Source organism: Rhododendron vialii, chromosome 4a (assembly GCF_030253575.1).
Source record: "Rhododendron vialii isolate Sample 1 chromosome 4a, ASM3025357v1".
Lineage (NCBI taxonomy): Eukaryota > Viridiplantae > Streptophyta > Magnoliopsida > Ericales > Ericaceae > Rhododendron > Rhododendron vialii.
Window position 1 is genome coordinate 3650081 of NC_080560.1, and position 12939 is coordinate 3663019.

General features: G+C 39.5%; 1 protein-coding gene across 2 annotated transcripts; it reads right to left on the minus strand.

Moving 5' to 3' along the window:
* Nucleotides 1–7619: 7619 nt before the first annotated feature.
* On the minus strand, nucleotides 7620–10883 carry LOC131323359 (protein RICE SALT SENSITIVE 3). 2 transcript variants are annotated; one of them, XM_058355115.1, is made up of 7 exons: nucleotides 10386–10883; nucleotides 10242–10292; nucleotides 9710–9838; nucleotides 9489–9594; nucleotides 9289–9330; nucleotides 9111–9167; nucleotides 7620–8526 (listed from the first exon to the last, which is right to left on the minus strand). In XM_058355115.1, the coding sequence occupies exons 1-7, from the start codon at nucleotides 10517–10519 to the stop codon at nucleotides 7813–7815; spliced, it is 1233 nt and encodes a 410-aa protein (XP_058211098.1). In that variant the 5' UTR covers nucleotides 10520–10883; the 3' UTR covers nucleotides 7620–7812. The 2 variants fall into 2 exon arrangements, with proteins under 2 accessions (XP_058211098.1, XP_058211099.1); XM_058355116.1 differs by lacking the exons at nucleotides 10242–10292; nucleotides 10386–10883 and adding an exon at nucleotides 10006–10157.
* Nucleotides 10884–12939: the final 2056 nt, after the last annotated feature.

The window sequence follows — 12939 nt, forward strand, 5'->3', positions numbered from 1 at the left end:
TGGGTTTAGATAAGGGCAAAGTCCACTTTTATCTCCTATAGTTATCGTCATGTGCGGATATCCCTCTCATGATTTAAAATTGACCTCATAACCTATCTGTGGTTTTGAAAACGTGCGGATAAATCTCCTACCGTCATGTTTTTCATCCATATTAACAGAGGTGTATCTCACACACCTCTAAAATGTAATCTGAGTCATTCATAATGTATTAAATAAAGAATAGAGTATCTCTGTAAGAAAATCATCTCGATCAGGCATCAATAACCTAGTGATCTAATTTTTAATAAATTCATATTTGAAATTTTAATTTCATAACAAAATTGATTCGACCATGAGTTTTTCTTTTTTTGATTGACTTGAATTTTGGCATAGATGTAGTACTCGTCAAAATTTACAATATCAACGGTTTGGATTCAATTTTTTGTATAGGTAATGATGTGGTTATATTTAAAAAAAAGAAGAATTAAGAGACATGATGAGGGTATATCGGTCTTTTAATGTTGTGTCCGTTAATATGGATGGAAAACATGACGGTAGGGGGTCTATCCGCACATTTTCAAAACCACAGGTAGGTTATGTGGTCAGTTTTGAAACATGATGGGGTATCCGCACATGGCGATAACTACAGGGGGTCAAAGTGGACTTTGCCCTTTAGATAATGTGAAAACTCTGTGAGCTAACAGCCGGATTTCAAAAAAGAAATGGAAGACTCATGGCTTCTAGTCAAATCACTTATTTGGATTGAGTGCTTATTATGCGAGAAATGGAGGGAAAAATACAAAAATGGAATTTTTTTTAATGGGCTCTTAGGCATTTTTCATTTGATTTAACTGGAACATAAAGAAAAATATGAAGTCCTGGACAATTTACCTCTCCTAGCATCATCCAACAACATTTGCTCTAGGCAGTAAGGTAAGTTATGAAGAACAACTTCCCGATTACTAGAACAAGCTAAACCAGTTAGAGCACCAGCACGGGTAAAACGATTGGCTTCACGGAGGACGTGGTGCACTTCCGACTCGAGGTGATCCAAGAAAGAGAGACTTGCAATCTGAGAGTAGAATGTTGCTCGGTTCTTGATTTCCGAGCTCTCTATCCTTGAGAAGCTGCACAAGCGTGACGGAATCTGTTTTAACAAAAAACCCATGTAAGTTATGATCAAAATGACATTAGTTTCTTGATCTCCAGAATTAGTCGAAATATGTGTAAGCTGGCCCGAACACTTGAGTTATAAATAATACTAATAAAAGGACATTAGGGCCGCAACTGCTGCTGCGCGGCCCATCCTGATGTTGGCAATCACAACTCACAAGTCTCCAACACGATTCAGCCAGACCAAATCAGAGATAAAAGGTTGGCCCAAGACTTCATTGTTTCAGCCCAACGTAACAGTCTCTTATTTGGTCCAATTTATATTTTGTTTGATTTCCAAGCTTAATTAAGATGTTCTTGTGAAGGAAAATGAGTCCTTCCATATATTTCTAAAGTACCCAAAAAAAAAAAATTGAGTCCTTCTATGGTCTAATTTGATGTATGGAGTCATTCACACTTTAAGCCTCGACAAGTCAGAAATGAATAGTCAAACTCTAACCGTTCTTATCTCTTGTGACTCATATATTTCGTTTACGTGGATACCGATAATCGATCAAGTTGACTTTATACATGATGATAAACACATCAAGACAAATTATAAACTAAAACAGTTCAAATCGACAAACCAAATCGTAATAGATCTCATTTTACATGACCGATTGAGATGTGGAAAGATTTTGTAACAAGTTGTTGAGATATCGTAAGTTTACTTTATCCGTGAGCACCAATCATTCGCTCGACTCACTAATCTGATCCACCTGTTTTAAAGGCTTGACCCAAGAACTATTTTTATTTTTATTTTTATTTTCATTCTCATCAACAATTACCACATGAGAAATGTTTTTCATTTTTAGTGCACATTTTTTTTGCCAGGTGTCAAATAATTTATAGTTACACTTAATATAACACATCGATAAGGATATCAATACTTACCACATAAAGGTTTTTCATTTTTAGGGCAAATTTTTTTTGCCACGTGTCAAATTATTTATGCTTTAACTTAATATAACTCATCAATATCAACTTTCTATTGGTAAGAGTTGAACCCACGACTTTCTACACAATCCATCAAGGTTTAGTGCACATTTAGACTTGGTAAGAAGTATTTGCCCTAAATAAACTTTTCTTAAAGACAGCTGGTACTTTTGGTGTTTATTGAACTTTTTAAAATTTTTTGTCAAAGTTTTTGTGATTAATTATTAAGTATAGTTAAAAATCAGGAAATACGAATTATTAGTGCACTTTTTTTTTATTTTGAAGGTCACAGATTATTCAGTCGTCCTAGGGCAAGACTCAAGAGGCCTCCTTGGGAACACTAAATAATATTTTCCTCACCTGCTAGCATCTTCGTTCACAATATTGTTTGGAAATTTTAGGATCAGATATGATGCTCCCTTTTTTGCTACGGTCGAATCGGCTGCCCTATAGCTCGTATATATAGTGGCTGCACTAAAGGATTTCTTTGCTTCACTGGTGCCTTTCATCTCAAATTAAGATAGAATAAACTAATCTCCATTTTAGAACCCTTCATAAGTGTGTTATAATAAAGGGAAGAAGAAGAGACATAGTGAGGAAGAAGTGCAGCGGTGACCTAGGCCACATAATCCTACCGTAAAACCATTTGCTTTTTCTTTTCATTTTTCAAGACATAGTGAAAAAAATTACTCCTTATTTGTTTCCGCTCGCAATACTCGCTTTACTGTATCACTTTAAGTCCTCGTTCTCGTGAATTTTAATAATCTTGAATGTTTTCAAAAAGACTTGTTCATATACTCATGTAACACTCTTGGTCATCGACTCGACACACGTTATACGACTTAGACAACTCCTTATTTTACGAAAACGGCATTATAAGAAAAAGAGAAAGAGAAAGAGGGAGCGACAACTACATCCAACGAAGTGTTCTTTTATCCATTTATATTATTACCCAATGTACTGAAATAACCAAGCATTTTCCCATTCTCTATTGAAAAAGATCTAAACAAACACTTCTAAATACAGTTTTTTTTGTCGGATAATGCACACTTGATAAACTCTTTTAGAGAGTTGAATGAAAGATGCCACAAGGATCTTCATTGATTTTCACGCCAAATCGTAGAAAAAACAATAAACAAAGTAAACAAGATGATAGGCTTTGTTTGGTTTAAGTTTTAAAAAGTTATTTTTGAGAGTTGAATTGTAATGAGTGGAGAGAGATTGAGAGAGAATTTATTGAAAACTGTGCCGAGAGTTGAAAGTTACTCTCAAAGTTGGAAACCAAGCGGAGTGAATATTAGAGACACGTGTAAATTGTCGCAAACAGTTGACAAAAAGTTTTAAAAAAAAACTTAGGCAAGACCTAAACTTGAGCCTATAGTCCACATAATTCCATACAAAAATCGCATTAGTATAAGACCATAGCTGCATAGCATAGCATCAGTCTCTCTCTCTCTCTCTCACTCTCTCTCTCACACACACACACACACTCCAGTGTAAACAACTCTTCTTCACCACAAAACTCCATGGACTCCCGCCGGCGGAAGCAAAAACAGCTCCGGCGACAAGTCGTCCTCAACACTCTGGTGCGCACGAAATCGAGAGTCAGGGTCGAGGTCATGCCGCCCTTACTGGAAGACCCGAAGGAGGACTGCTTCGCACAAGACCCCGACGTCCCGCGCGATCATCTGGTCTTCAACTGCGACAGCCCGCTGCACCATGCTGTTTCCAAGGGCGGTGGCGGAGTCAAAGAGTCGGTTAAGAGAGACAGGAACCAGTCTGTTTTGATTGCGCAGTACGGGAATTCCGGGAGGTGGCGGTTGATCACGGCCGTGCCGGAGCTGAACCACCAGGTTTCTTCGCGGCGGAAGAAGGACGAGGCCAGGAAGGACTTGAACGAAGGGTTGAGAGGGAAGAGGGAAGGCCAGAGCGGTGGAACGTCGGGGCGGTTCGGATGCGGGCTTTTCCGGGCGGCCGTGTCGGCGTGCAAGGCGTGCCACGCGATGGAACCGTCGACGAGGGAGGATGAGTTGTTGCGAGAAAATATGGTGTAGTAGTTCTCGCAGGTTTCTTCATAAGCATTTTCTCTCCTTTTATGTTTTAAAAATTGGGTGTAAATATTGAGCGACGACTCCAAAGTTTTAGTTTAGCGGCGATTTGCTAATGGCAATAACATAGTAATTTCTTCACATATGTATATAATTTGTCGCAGTGAATCTAGTTTTCTTGCATTACGTGTTGTTCGCTAATAATTTTGCGTTGGGCTCGATTTAGTTATTACGGACTCTTACTAGACCAGGGGCTCTATTTATGATTTTTCCTAGTACAACTTGTCAACAATTTCCAACAAATCTGTCCAGATAGTTAGCATCAACACAAACACAGGGCTAAGCAGCAAAAGATCAGAAGTTCTTCCAGATACAACTTGATCTCAACAATTTTCAACTTGTGAGTTCACTCTAAGAATGTCCCCATGAGATCCGTGAAAATACCCGGTTCGGAATTCTTATACTCCATTGCATCGTGCACGGAATGGTGATCGAGTGAAGTTGCAGAGGACAGAAGTTAATCTTTGATGGCTATCCAAAGCTTAAGAACTCATTCCGATTCGACCCATCCGAATTATTTGAACCCTGAAAGCCCTAAAGTGAAATGCGATCCAAATCGAATCAGGCCTTCACAAGCCCAGCTTTTATTCGCTTTAACTTTGCTTTTTATTCTTCTCCTTCCATCTGGATAACTTCCCAGAACCCACAATTGCTTAAACTACTTTAGTTTGGATTATGTCTGGACTATGATTCAAAGAAAAAGAGTCTAGAAGAAAATGAAATAGAGCCAGTTGCATGCCATAGCTCAAGAAGTGATTGAACAGTCGATCTGATTGTCAACCCACCAAATGGCAAGTGCATAGAAGTTATCGATTTTCTATTACGTGTGAGTTGGAGATGTGCGATTGGTCGATGATTAGGGAAGGGTAAGGAGGAAAAACTTTGTGGGATGAGGGAAGGAGCAAGAGGTACAAAAGAGACAAAGGCGGCACGTCCCTTGTTTCTTTCCGTGGGGGTGACGTCCGGCTTTTCCTAGATTGAGCGGGTGAGGTCACCTTTTCTCTGGAGAAGAATGTTCTTCTTCCTCAAATTCAGTGCTCACACACTCTCTCTAGAAAAGGTCAACTCTATCAAATCAAGGGGAATGTCAGGAGTATTTACAGGGCACATGAGCCTAGATCAGGCCCAGGACAACGCTCCTATGAAACCCCAAGTCCCTCCTGTACCTCTGCGTCTTGGGGAAACTCGTCCTCCCGCGGACTCTTTTCCGCGGGAGAGCTCTAATCCCCACGACGCAACCTCCGTCCCAAGCCACCAAGCCAAAAGGAACTCCCCTATTCCCGCCGGAGCAAGGTCGCGACCTGCGGCGATCGCGTTCTCATCGCGGAGCTCCTCCCGGATCCTGCCTTGCGGCCCGGATGAAACTCTAGAGACTCTTTAATTAGATTTCTTCTCATAATTGTTAAATTCCAGTGACTCGCGGGACTTCGCCCACGGTCCTGCGCTGCTGACGTTGTCTTGGGGCCCACTTTCCCCTTTCCATGGAGCAAGCGGACTTCCGCAGGGACTATCCCTTCCGCAGACACCTTCCGCGGGTGCTTCCTTCCACCTTTATACGCGTGTTCCTTCCCAATTTGATTGTCAAACTTCTTTCTTCAGATCAAGGTTTGACCAAGGTCTCCTTTCCGCGCGGCACCCGCTACCACGTGTCCATTACTAGTTGGCAGGTCAAACAGTCTCTCTTGATCGAGGATTAATAATTTTGACCGCACCTACAAACTCTGACATTAATTCCTAGATAATCATCAAAATTTTGAAATATGGTGTTTTTTGGATTTATTTGATCTGCATTCACTTAGTTTACTTTGAATATTCATTGCGTGTGTAACGCGGGTTATTGCTAGTAAGCTCTTAACGCGTAGCTTCGAATTACGTACACTTTTAATCTTCTTTTATTTTTTGGTCATATAGCTAGCACATCCTTGATAGTAAAATCTTTTAAAGAGTTGGATGAAAGCTACGTACTGCTATAAGGATATCCTCTTAGCTACTTGAAAAGTGATTTTTAGCCGAATCCACCAAAAGAAACAATTGACAAAGTAGACGAAGACTTGACCCGGCCATAATCCGCAGAATGAAAACTAACCAAATAAAGGAGTACAACAGCTATATATGTAACGCCTTCTTACATTGGGCGGTTTTTATGTATGTATTGGGACGGTTTTTATCATTTTTTTTATGTGCTAGGTCCCACCCATATAAGAGGAGCGTTACAAACGAAGGCTATCCAAATGTTTCTCCCACAGAATTCCAGTCGTAAGATCATATATAAAGGATAGCAGAAAACCATAGCATAAACCTCTGTCCTCCATTTCCTAGGTTATATTCTCATTCCTGAGTTAGCAATTCTCCACCACAAAATACCATGGAGTCCCGCGGCAGAAGCAAAAACAGCTCCGGAAACAAGCTTCCCTCGGCAACTACGTGCCCACGAAATCGAGATTCAGAGTCGAGTTCGAGTGCCTTGCACAAAACTCCGACTCACCTGATCATTTGTTGTTCAATCGCGAAATCTTGGCTAACCCATTTCATCAATCTCAACTCAAAAACACCACAGCTGCTCGCTCGAGCGACAGTAGCAGCACGGATTCGTTACTTGCATCTGTGGGCAGTAACACAATCAGTTGGATTGCAACAATGAGCCCTGACAAAAGCCCATCGAGTCATTCTTCCAAAAGTGGAGTGAAAGAGTCTGTTAAGAGAGACAAGTACCAATCTGTTTTGATTCAACAGTATGGGAATTCCGGGAGGTGGCGGTTGATTACGGTTGTGCCAGAATTGATCCGCCAGGTTTCAAGACGGAAGAAAGATGAGCGAAAAGACTTGAACGAAGTGTTGAGAGAAAAGAAAGGCAATGGGGAGCAGAGTGGTGAAACGTCTGGCTGCAGCCAGAGATTTTTCCGGTCAGCCGTGTCGTGGTTTGCGTGTCACGCGATAGAACCAGCCAGAATAGAGGATGCGTAGTTGTAAGGAAGTATGGAGTTGTCGTAATTCTCAAACTTTCCTTCTTAATTATTTTCTCTCTTTTTTTCGAGTTCCAAATTGGGTGTAAATATTACTGAAGGTTTGCTGACAATTGTGTGTTGAGCTCGATTTAATTATCACGGACTCACTACAGAGGAGGAATTCTATAATCGATCTTCATTTATCCTAAATGAACAAATAACAGAGACCATCGCGAAACACGACAGCCATCCAAAATGATAATAGCAATAAAACGAGGAAAATGATGATATCAATGAGAGAAAAGCATAGAACAACGGAGTCGCCCAGAAAAGAAAATGCCTCTAAGAAAAACCTTTTCCATGGTCCAAGCAAAAAGGCTAGTCCGGGAGTCCCTCTTTGCTCCACCAGAAAAATTAACTGATCAAGAATTCTAAGGAAAATCAGCTGTGCAATAATATGACGTGAACCTAGGAAAGGAATCCAAGAATTCAGAGAGAATTGAGGGGAAATTTTTTCATATTTTCTAGAACTGTCAAGTCTACAACAAAGGATGGAAAATGTGAGCTACATGAAACAGAAAAGCACGAGATTAATACTCCAGCTAGCATCAACACGAACACAAGGCTAAGCAGCAAAAGATCAGAAAAGTTTTTCCTAGTTACAACTTCTCAACCATTCGCACCATGGGGAATCACTCTAAGAATGTCTCCATGACATCAGAGTACATACCCCCCTCGGAATTCTTGTACTCCATGGCATTGTGCACTGAATGGTGATCGAGTGAAGTCGAAGAGGACGATGAGGACATTCTAGCAGGTAAAGTGAAGCTCCTCTTGAACTTGTTTTCCATCTTCCTTACACTATCTTGATGGCTATCCAAGCTTAAGAACTCATTCGGATTCGACCCATCCGAGATATTTGAACTCGGGTGGTGGTGACTTGGATGATGATGATGATGATCCGGGTTGTTTCCCATCCCCTCTGGATTGAACAAAAGCTTGGCATCATCAGCTCTTCCGGTGAGTGCATTGAAGAAACTCAGCCCGTTGGGCCATTTGATGTCGGTTTCCTGATCCCCCATCATTTCTTCAATGCGGTTTTCGGACGAATGGGGAAGTAGAAACATGTGGGTTTCGTCTCTGGTTTGTGGAAATCCCATTCTGGCGGTATTTTGGAAACTGGGAGAGGAAAGGAGTGAAGTTGACGAGGCAAGAGGCCTTGAGGCCCAGTTGAAGATGGGCTGTGGAGGTCGGGTTAAAATGGGGGGTTGCTTTGCTGGAATAGGGGAAGAAGAGTTGGTGTTTCGGTTGGACGAGAACAGCTGGGATAAGTAGAAGCCAGATTGGTAGCCAAGGGACTCAAAAGTGTGTCTCATTCTCAGCACAAAATGGAGGTCTTCAGGTATCTGTGGATGATGAATATATTTTCGTCATGACATCTCAGAGTGCTTAAAGATTAGACAGCTGATTACTAGACGAGCTTGGTAAACTTGTTTTGAGCTTTTGAAATCATGCATAAGCAGCAGCATTATTTGAGAAGGTATGGTGTTTGATCAAACTTCGAAGTATTTGGCAGCTAAAAAATCTCAATCAATCACATTTCCAGCTCATTTGAGAATATTTAGCTGTAAAAAAAGCGGTGAAAAAAGTTCTCCTGAGAAGCAAGAAAGTGAAACCAAGTAGGATTTTAATTTTTTCAAAGCAACTCAGACCCCGTCCGGTGATTCTTGTCTTGAGATTTCTCGGATTTTGAATTCACACACTTGAGCATTTGTCATGAAGAATGTAAGGTTTTTCGCCAAACTTTGGCTCAAAAATCTCAAAACAAGCCCAAAAGGCCAACTTTTCTTTCATTTCTTGCGCTGCCCTTTTATGCACTAGAGAAACTAATGCAACGGGTCTAAATGAGTAAAGATTACGTAATAGGAAACCACCATAGTGACCACAAGACCAAAAAAAAAACACAAATGGGTTAAAAATGGAAACTCACAATCTTGCAGGAGCCCAATTGTAGAAGGCCATGGCCAGCTTGAATCACAGCTATGGTCTGAAGTAAGGGAAACAAAAGGAAACACAAACTCAACAAAAAAATAAAGAAAACAGGAATAAACTGCTGATAAAAGAAAACAGACAGCAGTAGCAATCCAAATTCAACTGTTGACACTGACCTGAATCCCTGAATCAAACTGATCAGTCCATTCAGTAGGGAGCTGCAATGAATACCACCAAAAGGGATGTGACTCATTATTCATGCAGTGTTCATATGGTTGAGATGATTTTGTACACCTCATATAATGAATTTCAATTGAAAATTATAATTATAGAATTATAGAAGGAATAAAGAGATGTGTGAATTTCTTGTACATACAGCATCAAAGGAGCTCTGCCAGTAGTTGGATATATTTGGTTCACATTCAGTGGGTTCTTTGAATACCCATTTGTGACACTTATCAGAAGCTACCTTTCCCATTAACCTGAATCAGACCAATTAACCCCCAATTAGTAAAACAAAGAAATGAAATTCCATTTTATTTCTTATTTTTGCTCTCCTAAATTGATATACCAAAAAAACACCTACCCAGTACCCACCCTTCTCCATAATTATATAACTGGATGGACATTTTGCTGAAGGCTTTCCGGACAGGATCCTCTCTATCAATCTCTTCCAAACAATCTGTAACTCTTCCTCTGCAAAACCCATCTTCCCACATCAACATCCTGCACAAAAAAAAAAATTTAAAAAAATTAAAAAAAACCACTTCAAGAAAATGGTCATCCAAACAGGACTAATCAAAAAACAAAAGATACCCATCTTGAGTAACAAGTCAATAAACCAAAATCTAGTAAAACCCATCTCTCAATTTTCAAATTTGTCCCCTATTTACCGCTATTTCCCTTTATTTTAGCAAGAATATTAAGTAACAAATCAAAAGAATGATAAAATCAGTAGGAGGACATCCCCATTTTATGCCTATTTTGCCTTCATTTCCCCTTGTTTTAGCAAAGTATGAGTAACAAATCAATAAAATTAGTAGAACCCATCCCCCATCTATCCCATTTCCGCATTATGTACCAATATTTCCCTCAATTTCAGTACGAAAATGGAGTAAAGAATACTCACAAGCTACCATTGTCGTCTCCAACTTTGCAACCATTACCCCCTCTGAGTCTCCTGCAATAATGGCATATATACCCATTTAAGGAAACATCATTTATTGAAGTGATATCAAGACTGTAGAGAGAGAGAGAGAGAGAGAGGACATACGGGCGAGGACGAATTGTCCAGAAGACTGAGTAAGTCCAGTCAGTGGTGAGACAGACGCTTCTGAGGGCCTCATGAAGGGCCATCATCCCAACTGCTTCTTTGCTCCTATCTGATCCCACTCCTGAGCCCACCATCTCTCTCTCTTCTCTCTCTCTCCTCCTTTTTTTTCCCCTCTTTCACTTGCACAAATTAAACCCCTTTCTCTCTCTCTATTTCTCTAACTGAGCTTTTTTTATCTTCTTTAGCAGCTCAACAATGCTTAACAACCAGAAGGCAGACCCTTTCTTCATCCCCCCCTGTTAATCTCTCTCTCTCTCTCTCTCTCTCAATATTTTCTTGATTTCTTTACTGTACCTCTTTTGTTTCTCCCAAGTAATCTGGTCAGAGTGCGCAATCCGAAAGTAGGGATGGTAAAAAGTATAGAGACAGATGTCTGTAATTGAATTGTATAGTAATTTTACCATGAAAATAGTGGGGACAAAGCACACACAGTGAGGGGATGGGAGTAAGGCAAAAAGGATGATCTGGTGGCCTTGGGAGACTCAGAAAGGTTAATTACTTTCTTACCCTTTTGTATTCTGTTGGGAATTTCCGTTTGGTTGCAGGGTTAGGTTTGCTTGCTCCAACCTAACTTCTCTGTACCAATTTGGATTAACCCTGTTTGGGGACACACAAGACGTGGTATATTACCTAAACAACTTTGAGGTGTACGACGATGCATGTCCAAAGGGAATGGGAGATCCCTATAGAGCGGTGCAGAGTAGCGATTCAATCACTTATCTCGGCAATCGACGGCTCGAATCTTAACCGAGTAATAAACGGTTCAGATTTGTATGTCATTTGTATGCGCTCATATTCGATTGAAGTCGTCTATGACGAGATGAACGGCCGAATCAACCGCTCTGCATTTGTTTGGCAGCATCCTCAGGGCCCTGTCCAAAAGCGGTAGCAAATTTTGGCAATTAAATGAAAAGCTACAAGTAGCTAACAACTATATTTTCTTTTGATTGAAAACGAAGCATGAGCCTTTCATAGGATTTTGGTGCTTGTTTATTTGCTATAGTACTTCATTACTCTCTAATTAATGTTTTCACATATCCTTGGATAATGACAAGTAATATTGTGAATCACATTGTATTGCTTCTTCATAGTATGTTTTTTTTTTTTCCATTTGATTGGGTTTAGTAAATTAATTACCAACTAATGTCGATCTTGAATGGACGTATTAAGGCTCCGTTTCCGAACCACAAAAAAACCTTTATTTTTTAAAAAGGCAATTTCAAGCTCAAATATTATGGGTTTATTGAAATCTAAAAATATGCAATATGGATTTATTTTGAAAGATCTCGATGAGATCTTTTATACGATGCAAAAAAAATTAAAATTTTATTTTTCATTTACTTTATTTTTGAGTTTAAAAATGTGAAATAAACTGCTTATTTTTTAAAAAGGTTTCTAAAACGGAGCCTAACTCTTTCTTTCGTCAACTGTTTGAAGAACATATATTACGTTTTTTGATAGAATTCTTGGAGGTCTATTACACCGTCGACGTTACGTTAACTGGCACTTGACTTCAGCTCAATACATTGTCAAGTTTCATAGAATTCTTATCCAATTCTGCCAGACACCGAATAGTGCAATAACTCATTGAGTGAGCTGAAGGGTAACATTGACATTTTGGGTCGCACAGAATCTTTACTGGTCAAAAGAGATAGGAGCCATTCTGAGTGTCAGATTTGTACAAGTATTAAAAGCATTATTTAAATCATTGTTAATGTCAGTTGTAAGAGCTTAACCTAGGGGCTAATGATAATAATCGTACAGTTTATATGGTTAAAGAAATTTAAAAAAAGAAAATAAATAATGATTTGGGCACTCCTTTTGTCAATGGCCTAACCTCCCTTCACAAAGGTAGATTGAAAGGCCTTAAACTGCCCTAACAAAGATAAAAATAACAAGGCTAAACCACAGTCTACGCAACACAAAAATTTATTTATATGTATAAAATAAAATTTTTAAATTTTTTGCCACTATTTTTCCTCGACCGCCAAAGCAAAACCATGTAGGCACTTGCAATCATTTTTTTTATGTGACTCATGCTCATGGTTAGCGGGCTAGTTACGCTAGTAGTGTTAGTTGTTAGTTGGCATAGGAGTATAAATAAATGAGACATCAAATGCATTTTTTACTGCTTGCACTTACAAACATGATCTACGATAAAAGATTGAGTCTGCATAATTTATATGGAGAACAAGGTCAAAAAATAACCATGCATAGAGAATTTAGATCAAGACTCAAGTTGATGTAATTGTTCGGACTTTTTATGTTCTTTGTAGTACTATTTTGTCATGAATATAAGTTTGTGTTTCCTCAAAAAAGAAGAGCAATGCTAGTACACGACTTTAAAATACAATTCTAATCATTCACATTCCGTGATGACAGACCAAAGAAAAAGGCTGCACGATAAAAGACCTAAAAAGTGGCTACACGTGACAGATCTCAAATGCGGCTGCACGTGAAGGGGGATGTTAAGAAAATAGAGTTCCACACTATT

Bases quoted from the DNA above. Each gene is read 5' to 3' on its own strand.
- LOC131323359 (XM_058355115.1), bottom strand. From the start codon at position 10,519: ATGGTGGGCTCAGGAGTGGGATCAGATAGGAGCAAAGAAGCAGTTGGG. The intron at 10,293-10,385 runs GTATGTCCTCTC...CCATTATTGCAG, and splicing joins TGGACAATTCGTCCTCGCCC to GAGACTCAGAGGGGGTAATG. The intron at 9,331-9,488 runs GTATGTACAAGA...TATTCATTGCAG, and splicing joins GGCAGAGCTCCTTTGATGCT to CTCCCTACTGAATGGACTGA.